The 19029-nt window shown below is 39.7% G+C and overlaps 1 protein-coding gene across 13 annotated transcripts in view; it reads right to left on the reverse strand.

Annotated features, from left to right (window-relative positions):
• The window catches only part of PIEZO2 (piezo type mechanosensitive ion channel component 2), a 422273-nt gene that overhangs the window by 124919 nt on the left and 278325 nt on the right, over positions 1–19029 (reverse strand). For 10 of the 13 annotated variants that reach the window (XM_089776309.1, XM_075920991.2, XM_075920990.2 and 7 more), the window contains exons 8-9: positions 6377–6545; positions 1687–1806 (exon numbers count right to left, since the gene is read on the reverse strand). In XM_089776309.1, the coding sequence (XP_089632435.1) occupies positions 1687–1806; positions 6377–6545 (289 nt within the window). The remainder of the gene's footprint in view (positions 1–1686; positions 1807–6376; positions 6546–19029) is intronic. The other 3 variants (XM_089776310.1, XM_075920988.2, XM_075920987.2) reach the window with 1 other exon arrangement.

Consider the following 19029-nt stretch of genomic DNA (forward strand, 5'->3'; position numbering starts at 1 on the left):
TCCCCCTCTTTTAAAATATGTAAACATCCTCAAACAATTCCACTAGATTGGTTTCATTTCAGGATCTGGTTCAAATCTGTCTCCCTTGTTTATAAAATCTTGTATTGAACTGTTCCTATCTAGGGGTATGTCTACACTACCCCCCTAGTTCGAACTAGGGGGGGTAATGTAGTCAGACGGAGTTGCAAATGAAGCCCGGGATTTAAATTTCCCGGGCTTCATCTGCATAAAGCTGGCTGGCACCATTTTTAAATGCCGGCTAGGTCGGACCCCGTGCCGCGCGGCTACACGCGACACGGACTAGCTAGTTCGGATTAGGCTTCCTATCCGAACTAGCTAGTCCGTGCCATGTGTAGCCACGCGGCACTGGGTCCGACCTAGCCGGCATTTAAAAATGGCGCCGGCCGGCTTTATGCAAATGAAGCCCGGGAAATTCAAATCCCGGGCTTCATTGCCAACTCCGTATGACTACATTACCCCCTCCTAGTTCGAACTAGGGGGGTAGTGTAGATATACCCTAGCAGACCTTGTCCTCCTGTTTGCCTCTGTCTATTCCTTCTACTCAAACACATGCTTCATCTCTTCCTCAACAACATCTCAGGCCAGTCAACTTCAGAGTCTTTTTCTCCACAGTTCCTGCACTCTGGAAAAGAACTCTTATCTCTCTGCTTCATTTGTTATTTAAATGTTCTTTCCTGCTACTATCATTTCACGTTGCATATATACACACTACTGCAACTCTGCAAAGCATTCTGGAATACAAATTGCACGACAGTTGCGATGCCATATACATTATATCACATCCTTTGTTTGTTGGCTTCTGATGTCACTGTTACAGATTAAACAATATTAAGTTTGAGATACTTCCAATGTGTGTCTTCTCTGGCTTTTCAATAATAGCAACTGAGGCTGTAGGAGTACTAGAGTTACTACTGCAATTTTTGGGTATTGGAATATAGAAATATGTTTGTTGTTATAGTTTAGTTCACTCAGAACTGTTTTTATTACTACGACTTCTACTACTAATTACTTACACCACAGTACTTTTGGGGATTGGACATGTTAAATTAAAGCTCACTCTAATACTTTTGGAGCCAAAATCTGGCTGGCCATACAAGAAATTCCCAGAGTTAGCAGGGAGAAGGGGATTCTTTGTTTCTGTGAAGCTGGTGGCATTGGCTCCACCAACTACCCTCCCCACCCTGGCATAGGGGTGTACAGAGAAGAAAAGAAACATGTTGGAGGCAGCGTGGTTGTGTTGTGGGAAAGCAAAGGTAGCTCTGCCTCACCAATTAGATGACTAAGGTAAATCAGGAGTTAGAGCAGGTATCTGGCTCTCTTGCAGCTCTCCCTGCTTTCCAGTCCGCAGAGCTGTTCAGAGTGAGAGAGACTGTAATCCTTGATCTTTTTGTTTTGGAAGCCAGAAACACAGGAAACAGTCTGCTTTCATTTCCTTGCACTGTCCTCATGTTTTCCTTCTACAAAGCTTTACAAAACAGCAACATTCCTGCCCCCACCACCAAGTCTCAGTGTCAGGCCAATTACATTGTAACTCACACATTTTTACTTGGAATTTATATCACTATGTCCCCCAGTAGTTATAGATTACTGTACAAATTACCACAATAAAATGAACTGCACATTTGAAATATTTTTGACATAGGGAACCCTTCACCCATGTCTTACTTTTGTCTCATCAGGTGTATAATGGCTTGCATACCACAAACTTCGTCTTGGTGAGGTTGCATTGCAGTCTGTTTCTTTTTCTTCTTCCCTGCTTTCAGATTTCCCATCATCATCCATCTCCTAAACAATGGGAATGACACCGATAGTTATAATTCCTACGTGGTTTTCTTAGAGTAACACTATAGTACCCAGATGCTGTCCTTCCTCTAAAGTATATGCCTTGATGGATGTGTTTTAAGAGTATGACATTTTCAGAAAATGATGACAAAGCTATTCTATAATTGCTATACCCATCAATATCAAGATGTTTCCTGATTCCTACAGGATACCATAAGTAACCAGACTTCCACATCCTGCTTTATAGTATAAAGCAAACCATAGAGTGGAATACTGATATGTAATCATTTTAAAGCTAAATTTGCTGAAATAAAAGCACACAGATCTCTGCTGCTTGTCTGTTTGAATGTCGGGGCAGCATAGTGAGAAGTAAATTAAATGAAAAATTTTTTTCTGAGAATATGCAATACGTAATCAAAGACTACAGATTAACACACTAATCTGGTTCCTTGTAATTGATACATGGTAACACAGCAAATGGGTCAGAACAGTGAACTGCGTCATTAGAATATCTAGAAGCCACAGAGTGAACGATTACAGAGTAACATGCCCAATGGGAAGTTTCTTTCAGTCCCTTAGCTCTTAGTGGTTATGTTTTAATTTCACCATGAATAGCAAAATTAAGGATTTTTTGGATAGAGTGCACATGCTCTAAAGTGGGTTATTCTGTGGGGAAAAGTTCAACAGCACTTGAGTCTAACAATTAGAGTCTGATTCTACATTGCTGATGTAGTAATGTTACCGTTACCTTAAATCATATTTCACCTCTATGTAATTTTGATCAACATTGGCTAAATGGCAGGCAGTTTAGAGAGTTGATTATTAAGCCAAATTGTGATGTAATTTATGCTGCTGTAAACCCCTAATTCAGAAAGCCAATTCTTATTTAACAAACTACTTAAGCACATGCTTAACTTCAAAATACATGCTACCATCCCAGTGACATTAATGGAACTTCAACATCTGTTCATGTGCATTACTAAATTGCAGCCAAAATCCAGAGAATCTATTTACTTCACTGATACAAAATACAGGACTATGTAGCACTTTAAAGACTAACAAGATGGTTTATTAGATGATGAGCTTTCGTGGGCCAGACCCACTGTTACTCAGAATTAACTCTGATGTAAATTAGAACATATTTTGGTCTAGTGAAATAATTTTTATTTTGTTACACTTTAAATAGCTTGGCAGTACAGAATGAAACAATTTTTTTCTGCCTGTTTTATTCTTTCCATTTAGTAGACAGATTTAATTTCTTTGTTTCAAGTGAATCCTGAAGTAAATTGGAGTTTGGTGTACTCCATTTTTTAGGATACAGCATCATAAGCAACATCCACTCCGCTCGTGTTTTTTGTTTACTTGAGCGCCACCTACTGATTCTATTGAAAGTGCATAGCACAAAATCTTAAGGCCAAGATTTTCAAAGACAGAACTCTGAAGTTTGGCTCTAACGGGGACTAAGTCATCTGAGCCCTTTTATATATCAGCACACTAAGCCAGGAAATTGAGTTGAGATTTACAGCGCTACCTATGGGAGTAGAGTACACAAATAATCTAGGGGGATTTGAAAATCCCATATTACAAACCTAATATTAAAGTCTATTAAAAACCTCAGCCTAAGTAAACAATAGTTTATTTATTTATACTTCTCAAAAGCATGGTAGCACATTTCACAAATAGCTATATATTTATTTTTAGAATCTAGAGGAGATTCCAAATCAAATTTCTAAATCAAATTTTAACAACTGAAAAATAAACTAATTTTCAGGCTTACATTCATCGTGTACTGAAAGTGTTCATATACAAGTAGCTCACAATGAAACATTTACCAGCAACATTGATTCTCATATTGAATTGACCAAAAAACACTAAGAATTCTGAGGTACTGAGATGATGATTTTAGTAACAAAGAATAGTTATACAAACTTCAGGTAGTGCGATGCTGAGGGTGGGAAATGCTGTCCTATTTAAATCTATTGTGAGGATGAGGAAAAAGAGGTAAAGCAGAGCATTATCCACAATTGTAGGCCTCCTTTGATTTGTCCAACACTTCCAGTTCTCCCACGGCACTAGCAGCTATGATGGTTGAGTGCACAGCTCTATGGCCACCAGCCAGGAAAGTTTCTGAGCAGCACTAAGAATGTTCTCCCGACTTCCAATTTCCACACCAGACTGACTCCAGCAACATTGCATACAGTAGAAGTCTGGCTCCCTTTTCACATGAGTTTTACAATTAAGTTATCTCTGGTTTGCACCCAGATATTTTAGTTTATATACTGTCCAGTGAACCTCTGGACAATCTGGTTCCTGATGTAACTCCACTGAAATTATCAGATACATTCTTGTTTTATTAAATTATTAGATTTTGCAGGACTGAGGGGCCCAAACATGACGTCCCTTCCTCAAGCACAATTCCAAACAACTTTAATGGACATTTTTCAGACTAAGAATTGAGGATGAAATTCACCTTTGCATAGTAGTAGTACATTCATGGATCATTTAAAATCCCGCTAATGCTCCTTTTTGAGCATGGAGCTTGAAAACTCAGGACCCAAATGCTAGCATAAATTTGTAAGCATCATTTTGTAGGTGCATTTTTCAGAATAGTGTCTACTCTCATATTGACCCATTCAGCAAATTTATAATCATCTACTGAACCTGTTTTATAATATAGAGGAGCTACTGTAGGTTAAAAATTAGATCTTCACTATTAGGCTGCTTTGACATTGTTTCAGATTATAACAACAGAAGACACTGGCAACTACAATAGAAAAAATGATCAAATTCAGATATTTATGAAAGTAGCATAAATCCAGAGTAACTCTATTGATTGTAATGGAATTAAGGTGGATTTTGACTGCTATAACTGAGAATAGAATTTTGTCTAAAATCTTCTAAGTAATAAGAAAAAAATCAGTCCCTGATCCATACCACAATCAAAGGGGAAAACCATCAATAGCAAAGTAATTTTTATAAAGCTGCTAGGAGATGATACAGGACATATAATTTTGTAGGCGGATGTTGTAACAGTGTATTTTCTATAGCAAAAAGAAATAATAGTACAAAGGCAGAATTTATCTTACAATGTTTTCATATTCTAATATTCTCCCATGATAAAAAGTTAAATGTTGTGGACCTCCGATCTCCATCGACTTCTTATTCTGCAAAAATATCTGTCTCTTAATAGAGAGAGACAAGATGAGTGAGGTAATAAGTGCATGAAAATATTAATATTCTACTAGGATGCAACTAAAATTTAGACGGCAGCATTACCAACTCAGATTAAAAATTATGAGTCAGACCTCCATATAACATGACATTTTTAAAAAATAATAAAATTCTTGCTGATTGTATTTGCCTTTTGTTTTCTGAGTCTTTAGGGAGCCCTTCTGGTCATGGTTCCATACTTTTCTACAGAATCATAAGATGTAAAAACTACTTTTCTAAAAATGGAGAGTTTCATATAATCCATGAATTCTGGACCTGGGATTTTAAGAAAAAACACTAAATATTTCTAGATAAAATCATAAGATAGGCACGACTATGTATGTCGTATCTGTACTAGCTGGTAGCAGATACTTTGGTTAGTGGGCAATGAGCCCCTGGGGCTGCTTTTAAATATTCATTCTTTATTGCCTTTGGCATGGGGAGCTTTACAGGGATGGGTAAAGCCCATGATGTGCAAGAAAGATTGCTCACTAATAACTTATCTGTGCTGCACTTACTGCTCATTTTGCTGTGATTTTATGGTACTTCACACTATGAGAAAAGAAACCCCTTCCTACTAAAGAAAATATTTATACAGACTTTTACAGTTCAGAAGTAAGCTAAGTCTTTGATCCTGCAGCCCTTAATCACATAAGTAGTCTCAGTGACTCACAGAGGACTACCCACGTAAGAATGGGAGGGACGTAACAGAAAGAGTGTATTTAAGACAGCAACTTGGACATGGCTAGTGCATAGAAAAAAATTTCTCTTCTGTTGCAAATGTTAATAACACTCAGAGAATCTTAAAATCATAGGTGACAACTCCATGGGTACTCTGGGACATGAGAACACTCTGGGGAAAAATTAGCAGGTGCAGAGGACCCACTAGTGCCAAGCTCCCCTCTTCTGTTCTCTTTCTCCCCGTGCCTCTTGGACGCTGGTGGTCTTGCTGACCAGCTCCTCTCCCACCCTTCCAGTGCTTCTGGAGAATTGCAAACAGTATTTGGCAGCATTCAGGAAGCTCTGGGAGGGAGGGGGAGAAGCAGGGATGAAGCATACGTGGGCCTGGCAGAGGTGGGGTACAAAGAGACAGAATGGTGGTGGGATGGGGCGGAGCAAGGATGGGGGCTTGGGAGAAGGAATGCAATGGGGGCGAGGCAGAGCTAAGGCAGGAAAAGGGTAGGGACAGTAACTTGGGAAAGGGGTGGTGTGAGGGCAGGGCCTGGGGCATAGCATTGGGTCAAGCACCCCACAGCTGGAGGGGAAGTCAGAATCTATGCTTACATCATTAGTGAACATTAGCAAAATTCTACTCTGGTGGTTTCATTCTCTTCATTAAGTGGGGAGAAGAAAAATATATTACCCTTACAATTGGCTCTTGTAGCCAAAGACGAATAAGAGTCGCCAAGGTGTAGTACATCACCAGCAGTAATATGGGATTGGCGTGGTGATACCAGAGAAGGTCTTGGTTTGCTATGATCTTCCAGGTGCTTGAGCAGTTGGTTTGAATTACTGAAGTGACACCAAATAACCTGTTTGAAAAAAGAGTAAAAAAAAATTCAAGGATAAATATTGAATTTTAAAAGGTTTTAAAGTGCAATTAACAAATATATAATTATCCTTCTTAATTTTGTTTATTTTTTTCTACTGGTGAAACACTGACGTTAATACAGTTTAATCTGATTCAGATTTTATTTGCTTAATATGCCTTAACTGAAATGCAGGTCATAGTCAACATTTTAATTCCAACATTTCATTGCATTGTAATGAGTACAAAAAAGTATCAAGACCGAAAATGAGGGGCATTATGTCTGTACCTCGCTGATCCAATGAAAAAAACTATGGGGAATCTGAGCCAGGTAGACCCAAGCCTGAAGGAAAAAAATCGTCATGGCAAATCCATGTGTAACATCATGGTAGCACTCTGCCACTCCCCCAGGGTTCCAACTGTTAACATTTAGTAAATTATGGTTCATATTAATTTACTAAACTGTCCCACATCATTCTAGTCACTTTGCCCAGAACAGAATTGGAAAGTAATTCTCCTCAGCAATATCCACTGAGGCTTCAGAATTTGTAACAACTGTGGGAGTATCTACACAACACCGTTATTTCGAGATAACTAACATTATTTTGAAATAACAATGCAAGCACCTACACAACCATTCTGTTATTTCAAAATGATTTTGAAATAATGGACTTCTTATCCTGAAATCCGTAAACCTCATTCTAGGAGGAATAATGCCTATTCCGAAATAGCTATTTCGAAATATGGCATGTGTAGATGCTCCACTTCTGCTATTTTGAAATAGCCTCTCTCCAGGGCCATTCTAAGTTATTCCTCCCCAGTGCCTCCTGGCGCTCTAAATTGAAATAGCACTTCTATATTAGGGAAGTCTGCCTCGGACTAATTTTGAGAGTTCTCTGTAGTATAGACGTGCTATTTTGAAATAAGCTATTTCGAAATAGCTATTCCAGAATATCTTATTTAGAAGTAAGCGTTAAGTGTAGAGGCACCCTAAGAATTGTAATGTATTATTCTAAAAACCTAGGCCCTAAACACATGGGTACACAAATGAGTAATCCAGCTGAATTCAAAACTGTTCTAGAAGGAAAGTGAAACCACTCAAGAAACACATTTTAGAGGGGGGAACAAAATACTTGCGCAAAATAACATAGGTGAAGATTTCCATAAAGAAAATTAGAGGGAGACAGCTCAGAGAAGAATTTTTAAATTATTATTTTGCTTTGACATGGGTCTCAGAAAAAAATCTGGCACATAGGAATGGTTATTCGCAGGCTGAAAATTATTTCAAACATGAAAAAAATGGCTGTATTTTCTACAATTAAAATTGAAAGCAAAACGTTAGACATTTCGTGCCAAAACAGGTTAAATTACTATAATAATGTCCTTACCATTTAAAATATTTTAAGAGTTGTAAAGTAGAGTTATTAAAATCTTCACCATTGTTTATCGCTATATAGTATGAGCAGCCTTTCTTTCATCAGAGTTTTGTTCTCTCAGACAAACTCTCCCTACTGCATTGTGTTTTTGAGTATTTTCATATTCCAAGAGGAATATTAAGCAATGATTTTTATTCACCCAAGTACACTGTATTTTTTAACTTCTAATTAGGCAATTGGGCAGGCCAGATCCTTTCTGCAGGATTATTGTATACTCTACCTTCTGAAACATTTGTGACTTCAACCAACCAACCAACACAATAATTCCACATAAATATACTGCCAGAAGTATGCCTTTTTGCAGTTATCAAAGGAAGAGAATTAAAAAAGAGAGACTTCATACCTTTTCATTTATGGGTGCAACCTCATTAATCACTAGTCAAAAATCTTTAAATTTAGTGTTTTAACACATTCTATTAAACAAGTTCCTCAGTGTTCACTTCTCATTCTGATTGTCAACATAAGCCAGAGGCTATAAACTTTAAGACATCTTACAGCTGTTGGGTGGATCCATTGCTTGGAAAAGTAAAAGAATTCTACATATAAAATTGAATGCTGTAACTAAAAAGGGGCTTAAGCAGCCAGGTATGGAAATGGCTCAGATTCAAACTTCCTCAGAGTTCAAGCACATTTGGCCCTGACACTTTGGTTCCAGTCTATCTGGTAAACTGTATCATGTTAATATGTCTATCATTAACTAGTATCATATCTTTTGCCTTCTGCCCTATCTCTCAAACCAGCTCCCATCTCTTTTCTCTTAGGCTGTGTCCAGACTCCATGCCTCCGTCGACGGAGGCATGTAGATTAGAGAGATCGGAAGAGGGAAATGAAGCCGCGATTAAAATAATCGCGGCTTCATTTAAATTTAAATGGCTGCCCCGATCTGCCGATCAGCTGTTTGTCGGCAGATCGGGAGAGTCTGGACGCGATGCCCCGACAAAGAAGCCTTTCTTCATCGACACAGGTAAGCCTGGTTTCACGAGGCTTACCTGTGTCGATGAAGAAAGGCTTCTTTGTCGGGGCATCGCGTCCAGACTCTCCCGATCTGCCGACAAACAGCTGATCGGCAGATCGGGGCAGCTATTTAAATTTAAATGAAGCCGCGATTATTTTAATCGCGGCTTCATTTCCCTCTTCCGATCTCGCTAATCTACATGCCTCCGTCGACGGAGGCATGGAGTCTGGACACACCCTTACTGATCAGATATATCCGGTTCCCACTACAGTATTCTTTCTCCTTTATTTTATACTTTGTTCTTCTCTCTACTACTGTACAATTTTCTTCATAAGTACACCATTAAATCACACAAATTCTGTTTCACAACTGTTTCATCATTTCCGAGCATGATTCAACTCTGACTGAAGTCAATAGAAATCTTTAGTCTATATTAAAATCAGGGAAAGAAAGATCTGTTACTGTAGCAGACCATCTATTTTATCTCTCTGCTGGTGTAGAAATGAGTTCTACAATATATTTTTTACTATTTTGTACAATCTACAGTAATTTTAAAGTTTCTAGATTTAAGTCTTCCTTTTACCTTTCTTAGACGATTACTACACATTCTATATGGTTTTACCTTTCAGAAGATTTTCTTGAGAGTCAAGCTTAAATGTTCTTTTGTTTTATTTTCATCCCCTCACTTCTAATTTTTCCTACTCTGTACCACACTAGCTAATTCAAGTCCCTTCTAGCTGTTTATTCCAATCAAGTACTTGTAGATTATTACAGTGCGTCCCACTCAGTTGTCACATAGCTATTTACCTTTTTTAACCTTCTATTAACTCGGTACCTCTAGATCCATTATTTTTTGTTTACCTTCTCTGAATTTTTCAACATCGTTCCATATGAAGGTACTCACACAAAATTCATTATGCAACTAATCCAAAGAATACTGAAGTCCAATGGGAATATTCCCATTCATTTAATGGACTTTGTATCATGTCACAAATTGCCTTTCATGCAGCATTTGTGTCTGGCCATTAACTTGAGCACAAATTTTGGATGCACAGCATCATTCAAGATCAGACCCTAAACCCTTTTAGTCATTCAAGGCTTTTAAACCATAGCAAATATTCTGGGATGACTTCCAGAATATAGCACTGCATGAGAGGTGATATATGAAATACAGGTTGGACCACTTTGGTCCAGCACCCTCAGGGACCTGACTAGTTCCAGATGAGGGATTTTGCTGGACTAGGGGAGGTAATGTCTGGCCCCCTTACCACTCCCCCTTTCCTCCTCCCCCGCAGCCCGGCCTCTGCCCTGCAGCTGGCTCCCTACCTCCTGCTGGCCCCGCTGCCCTGCTGAGCAGTCAGCCACTGCTGCTGTGGCTCCAAGATCCGCTGGGCAGCCCCCACCATGGTCCCTGGCCCACAAGGCCACTGCTACTGCGGCTCCCAGGCCTAACACGCAGCCACATACCAGGTCTCCCAGGACTGCTGAGCAGCCCCACTTTCAGCCCACGGTCAGCTCACTGTGGGAAGCCGCTGCCCTGCCAGCTCCACAGGGATCCCTGATGCCGGCCCTCCACTGGGACTCTCTGGTCAAGCAGCCTCCATGCCGGATCATGGATGTTGCCAGACCAGAAAGTTCCAGTTAGAGAGTTACAACCTGTACCATGTTTTGTTCCAGATATTTGGATCTCAGAAACATGTCACAAAAATCAGCCCAACTGAGGGTCAGCTATATTGTGAGCTTGGTTCTGACCTTAATGGATGTACTTTCCATCATACGTAATGTATATACATAAGTAAGAGAAAAGAGGAAATAAAATGCAAAACTTGACAACCTTTTAGCTTGTTCAGTCTGGACAATATGAGGACATCTGGAGAAGCTGTCCATTACTATATACTTTGTGCTTAGAAATGTCATATTTAGCTCCTAGTAATTTTCCAGGTACAATGCAGTGAGCCATTCTATTTTTTCATAGAGGTAGAAGTTGTGTTTTTCAAAGGATAACTTAGTATTCCAAAAACATATTTTATAGAAATCAGTGAATTCACTGAGGCAATGATCCAAGAAATGTTTTAAATTGTGAAGGCCAGGAGGAACTTTATTACTCTGTTGAGGAACATCAGGAAACAGCTCACTTAAAAAGAGCTTTTAAATCAGAGGTAACAGGTGGTTGTCCCATTGCTGCTTTTCAAGCTCATTTTCCCAGCAAAAGCTTTCTACTGGATTTGAATTGTCCATTTGGTGGATGTATTCTGCTCTTCCAGGACTCTTTCTGACAAATTTTCAAGCTGGGATGCTGATAAATACTTAATAGTAATTCAGAATCAAAATCATGTTGATAGAGTGGAAATGTTGTGTATAATTGAAGAAAAGGAAAAACTTTCTCTCTTGTGAATTGTGGAGTTGAAGTGTCACACAGATATTAAATGTGTTCAGTTCACACATGTCCAATTTACAGTACCATATTGGTAGGGTAACCAGATGTCCTCTTTCTAAAAGGATAGTCCCACATATAAGGCCTCCTGCAGGTGTCTTGACTTTTTTCTTTAAAATGGGCATATTGCCCCATATTTTCTGTCCCACCCATCAATACTGGTGGGTACTGCTACTGCACAGGTCCCTGGTCACTAGTCACCTGCAGTTGGGGGCAGGTCCAATGCCCAATGATGGGGATGTATGTGCAAAACTGGTGGTAGAGCAAAGATGCTGTGTGCAGGGCCAGCTGCTCCTCTTGCTGTTCTATCAACACAGCCCCTGCTGTGTGCCAGCTCTCAGCAAGCAGGGCTCTGCTCTCCATCCTGTTTCTGGATGACACAGTCTGTGGTAGTTGAGTGCAGGCAGGTGCCAGGTAGAGATGCTAGCAAGTAGTTGACTATTCAACTCCCCTCCCCCCCCCATTACTACCTCTGTATGAGAGGCAGCAAAGTAAAGAGGGAAGAGGGGAAGGAACCAGTGCTGGCGGGAGCACCATCTCTGCAGTACTGCTTCTCCCCTGCCCTCCCCCCCACTGCCTCTATGAAAGGCAGCAGGGGGGATGCGGGGGCTGCTCTGGCAGCAGTCCCTGGTTGCGGGGCAGAGCAGCCCCTTATCAACTAATTGTGTAGTCAATACAAATTGTACTGACTACATGATTAGCCAGATAACCGCAATTTAACATCCTTAGTGCCAGGTGGCAGCTGGTTAGTTGTTGCCTTTTTGTCTTCCCCTCTCACTGTCTCCTGCCTGCTTTGCCCCTTCAAATCCTGCCTCCAGCCACACTGCTCTTGTGCAAGCCCCCAGCAAGACACATCCTACTCCCAGTGCTGGCAGGGAACTAGCCCCCGATCGCAGCCACTGAGATCACCAACAGCCTGGCCAGCAGGCTCCTTTTCCCCACTGCCTCTAGCTGGGCCAGCATCTTGAGAAGCTCAAGATCCTGAGGCCTGGGGTGGTGGCCAGGAGGAGTCGAGCCCCGCGTGGGCCAAAGCCCCACCTTGTCCTGGCACCAGGAAGCCTCTCTGCCCTTCAGCTAAGCTCTGGACTGGCAAGGGGGGGAGGAGAAGACATTTACAGCCTATTCACACCATGAACCACAGGCGCCACAGCAGCTCCTAGGGCAGGGGCTTAGCACCCTCTTCACCTGCCCCAGCCCTCCTAATCCCACAAAATGCAGGGCTTCTTTGCCCCATAGGCACCCTCTTCTGCTGAGCCATCTCTCTGGCTTGGTTTGCTAAATCTCCTGAGGGCAGGTTCTCTTGGCTCTGGTGTACAATTCATCTTCAGGATTTCATGTCTTCCTGTCTGCATTGTAGCCAAGGAACAGGAAGCAACTAGGTTATGTCAGTGGCCAGCAGCAGCCAGGAGATATCAGGTGCTTTTTTGACACTGTGTGAAGCAAGAGCGTTGGCAGGGTGGGGGCAGAGACAAGCTCTACAATATTATCCTCTCCTCCTTCCCATTTCTGCAGCTTGAATCAGCTCCCATCCCTTCCCTCCCGCACAGTGCCAAAAGGCTGCTGCTAGCCACATTCTGGGGTGGAACTCCAGCAAAAGTCTATGAAGAACATGTGACCCTGCATAATCACCCCACATCTTACCCCAGGAAAATGCTGTGCTAGGTACCAGAAGAGGCTGGTCCATTGTAGGAGTCCAGCCAGCCATGGAGTGTAGAGTGTGTCAGGCAAGAAACTTGAGTCGGTCAGTCATCCTTTCATATGAGCGAAGCGTACAGGAGTGTGTGTGTGTATCACCCCTCCCTGTCTGAATCAGTCTTAAAGATAGGCAGGTAAATAAAAAGAATCCAACTATGCAATATTTCTTTTTAATAGGGGCTCAGTCAATTTGATGTTTATTTGAGCATTTGTACAATTGGTTGTCATTGAACTCATGTGAATATGAGTAATTTTGCCAGATGTCCAATATTCAGTGTGGGGAAAATATGGCAATCTACTGAGGGATAGCTCAGTGGTTTGAGCATTGGCCCCCCTAAAGCCAGGGTTGTGCGTTCAATCCTTGAGGGGGCCATTTAGGGATCTCAGGCAAATCTGTCAGGGTTGGTACTTGTTCCTGCCGTGAGGACAGGGGACAGGACTCGAGTTCCCTTCCAGTTCTATGATTCTATGTACAGACAGTCCCCGGGTTACATGGATCCGACTTACATCGGATCCGTACTTACAAACGGGGTGAGGCAACCCCGCACTAGCTGCTTCCCCCCAGCAGCCCAGGGAGACGCGAAGCTAGCGCCCCCCCCCCCCCCAGCAGACCAGGGAGACGTGGAGCAGCTTTTCTCAGCAGACACCTCAGCTTGAGAATAAAGGACTGAAGGAAGTGAGGTGTGGGAGAATAAAACTGAGCTCTGGAGAAATGTTTGGCTAGAGTTTCCCCTACAATATGTACCAGTTCCGACTTACATACAAATTCAACTTAAGAACAAACCTACAGTCCCTATCTTGTACGTAACCCAGGGACTGCCTGTATTGGTACTTTAAGATTTTATTAGAATAAATTCTGTGTTATGGTTTTAAGTATCCATTAATTAATGGTTACTTTAATTTCCTAAATGGAAATTAAACATACATTATCCACAAGTCTGCTGAACAAATTAATTATAATCCACTAATGCAATATATGCTACATCCTGAACTGGGACTTTTTTGTTTCAAAAATAGATTCACAAGTTCAGATTCCGGTCATGTTGATGCTATTAGCAGTTTATCCACTGATTTCTGTGGGACCAGGATTTGCTCCGTCAGTTTTTAAGCCAAAAGGACAGGTATGTTCATCTCATAACTAGGGGTCACCACATGAAATTAATAGGTAGCAGATTTAAAACAAAGAAAAGGAAGTTTTTCTTCACACAGCACACGGTCGGCTTGTGGAACTCCTTTACAGAGGAGGTTGTGAAGACCAGGACTTTAGAAGGGTTCAAGAAAGAACTATAAATTCATGGAGGTTAGGTCCATCAATGGCTAATAGCCAGGATGGGTAGGAATGGTGTCCCTAACCTCTGTCAGAGGCTGGGAATGGGTGATGGGAGAGAGATTGCTTGAAGATTCCCTGTTCTGTTCACTCCCTCTGGGCATCTGGCATTGGCCACTGTCAGACCTTTGGTCTGATCCAGTATGGCTGTTCTTATCTGACTCGAGTAAACCAAGAAATTCTTGCATCCAATCATAAACTTCAGTTGAATTGAAGTATATATTTTAGAAAGACAGCTAGTCTTGATTTATAGATTCCAAGTGATGGAAAATCTATTGCATCACTTATTTGATTAATGGCTTATTACCTTTACTGTTAACATTTTGCACTTCATTTCCAATTTGTGTTTATGTAGCTGCAACTTCCAGGTACTGGAACTTATTATACCTTTCTGATTAGATTAAAGAGTCTGCTACTATAAGATACCTTTTTCTCGTATCGGTAATTATAGATCTAATCAAGTCATTCAATATACTCTTTGATTAATTAAATAGGTTGATCTCTGAGTCTTTCATTTTCCATATTTTTTAGACCTCAAATTATTCTTGCCACTCTTCTCTGAGCTCTTTTAGTCTTTTACCCAGAGATCGCACTGGAAAATTAATGTTCATTTGGTTATCTATTGTGATAACCAAGTTCTTTCCAAAAACGCTGTTGTCCAGGATACAGACCTCTAGCTTGTAAGTATAGCTCAGGTTGTGCCCAGCTATATAACCTTAAATTTTGCTGTATCAAAACAAACATTGTTTGTTTGCTCCCAGCTTACTAAGTGATCCCTATAACACTGTAACGTAGGTGTGAAAGATTCGACTTTTATCATTCAGTGTTGATAACTATTGATTTACCTGTACACACACACACAAACATTTCTATCAACAATAATGAACATTTACAGATATGCAATGCAAGAAAAATCATTGAGAAATTATTAGTGCTTGATTTAAGGATATGTGCTTTGTAAATTTTGACACGTGATGTTGACAATTGGCATGTCAACACCTACGAAGACTTAACTTTTTGAATCTCAACATCTTCTCTCATCAAGTAATTATTGCCAGATATCTCACAATATCCCCCAACTGTGAATATGTAAATTGATGAAACTCTCAAAAAATCTTAAAAACAAACAAATATTATCCATTGAAATTATCAAAAAATAAAAATCAAACTCTACTGAGCCTCTGCACAGATGACCTTTTCTCATTACTATTTACTACTCCATGAATCTTTAGATCACTCGCAAACTTTATCAGCAATGTTTTTTAAACATATGCTAAACAACATCAAACCAAGCACCACTGCCCAGAAGACCCAATTTCACGCTTCACTGAACAAGAGCGATATGCATACCAACTGTTGAATTTCATCCTCTTCACAATATACGCCCAGCAAAGGAAACTAGTTGCACTTAAATCCATGTCTTAAATGAAACATATTGCAGTGTTGTTGCAGTGTTGTTGTATTGATTATGCCATTGCAAGGTTTTCATATATTACAAGGCAAAACAAAAAACCTCCATTGACAGTGAAGCTTTTCTTTATTACCAAACATTTTTTAAAGAATGATGTATGTCCAGTACTTCTTATTTATATTTTTACATTTTGGTAATAAGTGACTATGCGACTTCATTAATGAAACATTGACTTAATCTGACTCTTATTTCTAGAGTTTAATGCCAGGGAACACTATGATATAAAAATGCTATCTTTGACCACTTAATACCAGAAACAACCCCCTTGCATTAAATGGTTAGGAACAGTCATTAAGTAATTAAGAAAACTAAAAACCACAGTTTGCTGCAGAAGCCTGCAAGCGAATAACTAACAAGGTCATGTGGATTTGCATCCTGATTCACTAGATGGAAGTAAAACACACAGCGGCTTCTCTCATGAGCACATACTGATGTGCAGCAATGTACAAACCGCACTTTATTCAGGTAATTACGCATAAAAAATTCATTCAATGCCTTGGATCAAAGAGGACATCAAGTGATTCATAATGGCAGGAAAATGTCTCTTATCATTTACTATTGATTATGCTGCCTCTGAAGGGGCTTAGAGTGCAACTGATTCTCAGGCTGGCTCGAGTTCCAGCGAGCCTCCCAAAGGCCTCATTACAAATAATCCTCAGCTCAGCACACAGTTTTGGTTCCCACATATTGCTGTGGGACTTCAAAGTCGGGTGATTGGGAAATGACAGTTTTTTTCCCCACTCTAATTGCATCTGTTGGCAGATTAATAAAAGCTAAACCCATTTCCAGTGTTGTCAGATTTCTCTCTGAACACCTGCCTCAGATCATTTAGGCCAGACATACAACCTCAGGCAAATAACATGTTTACATATATGTGAACATATAACATAACCCTTTAGTGCTCTTCCCCATTCAGAATGACCAAATGAAGAGATGGAATATGTTACATCCTAACATCTATTGAAATGCTGGAGAGGTTATGTTTTGGTAAATGCTGAAAGAAAAAGATCTAAATGGGTCTCTGAAAACAGCTGAGACTGTCTACTTTTTCCCAAGATGGCAATTTCCACCCATCCCCAAAAATCTATACAGCTATTGCATGCAATGTTACCTCATCTGGCAGAAGCCAGAAGCCACTGTTTCCATAGGATGTTATAAAAAAAAGGAAGTATAAATTCCCAGTACTAATGTGACTGTGTTATCATTTGAGCTGAGGAAATAATAATAATAATATATAGCTATTTGCACATTTGTTGATCGGGAAAGAAACAATTTTTGTGAAGGGAGCAGAAGCTCCTGAGACCTCACTAGAGGGGGATTTTTGTAACCAGAACAACATAAGTAACAATGCTAAACAATTTTGGATACAATAATACAAAATGCTTTCACGTGGTACTGGCTCACCTTATTTCCAGTTGCTACACTGTATTAAAATAAATTAATACACACTATTTTTTACACACCACCTTTTCAGATAGTCTATACACTGTGGGGCCAGATCCCTTGCTCTATTACACAGTTGCAACTCCTATTGATTTTAGTAGACAGTTACTCCATTCTAGCCAAGAGGATTTGGAAATAATGGTACTAGAATATCCCTGCAATTGGCTCTTCAATGGACTATACATAGATCTAGAAGTTTCTCTGCAAGGAACACATCTTTTTCCTTTCTTTCTCGTGTCACTGGTTGTGCTATGTGATAATGTGTGATATATGTATGATCCCTGCAGTACCATAGTGTAACAGTGTTACTTGAAAATGTAAACTCCAGTTGTGACTTTGCAAAACATTTAGAAAATTTACTGAATAAAGACATTTGCCCATCAGAAAAGCCTTCCCATCACAAAAAAATTTTTTTTAATAAAGATTTCTCTCTCATCTTTAAGCCTCACTTTATGTTAAAATGTTCCTATTATTGCTAATACAAATGTTAACATTGATCACTCAACAATATTAATGCTAGGTCCGTATTATAAAAGCGGTTTGATCTAAATAGAGAGAATTCCAGATTATTCACCCTGGACCTGCTCTCTTCTAGCACAAAAGTTTTCCCACAGATGTACAAAAAAGTGAAAAATGAGTATGGGTAAGTTTATTACAATGTTGATTGCTGATGTAAAAATGGGAGTTGATTAGAGAATAGGACAGTGAAAAGTGTCATACTGCTGAAGCAAAGGTTTATAGCTAATTCTTATAGGATCAACATTTCCTCTTTATTTTTTATTATTATAGAAACCTTTTGCAATGCCTGATACTTATAAGACTCAGTAGGGTAGCCGTGTTAGTCTGTAACTTTAAAAATAACAAGTTGTCCTGTGGCAGCTTAGGGACTAACAAATAGATCATGAACTTCCATGGGTAAAACCCACTTCATCAGATGAATTGAAATGGAAATTACAGAATCTAGGGTATATGTAACAGTCAATTGTAGGACCACTTGTAATGAAGCTAATTAACTGATTCATTAATTAATGCTTATAAGGTCACTATTTAAAACAACAGCAAGGTTAACAGAGGTTTTTTAAATTTAAAGTAATGTACTGCAAATTAAACAAAAGATCTAGTCCTCCATAGTAAGTTACAGTACTAGAACATAATGCTACTTTCCACCTTGTTCAATATAGCAAGTATTGAGTATAAATTCAGGATATTTTTCTACTTTACCCAAAACGTAGGTATCTCAACAAAAGGGAAGCTATCAAAACCTGAAATGAATAGAATAAATTCATTTTTAATGTCTTTGGAAATACAAAGATAGCCAAAGGTGAATATTTTAACAAAGTTAGTAATATTTACATAGACTTTTTTAAAATCAGCAGAAAAGGGGCGGGGGGGAGGGGGTGTTGTCACACTTTGCAAAAAAAGTTCAGATGCTTTATTCCCTTATATCCTTTAAAAGGGTGGCATCTTTTTTAAAACTGCAGACTTGACTTTGATTTAGCCTCAGCGATGAATACGCACTTTGTCAAATCTGAAATTGGTTGGAATAAAAAAATGCTTTTGGAAATGAAGTCATTGTATGACAAAGAACAAAGAACATTATTACATATCCTTTGCCTGAACAATATCAGTAACCCTTACTCACACAGAGTACGGCTACACTGTACACTTATTTTGAAATAAGCTATTCCAGAAGAAATACTCCGAAATAGCTTATTTCAAAATAGCAC

Source organism: Pelodiscus sinensis, chromosome 2, assembly GCF_052426305.1.
Source record: "Pelodiscus sinensis isolate ZL-2025 chromosome 2, ASM5242630v1, whole genome shotgun sequence".
In the NCBI taxonomy this organism is placed as follows: Eukaryota; Metazoa; Chordata; order Testudines; family Trionychidae; genus Pelodiscus; species Pelodiscus sinensis.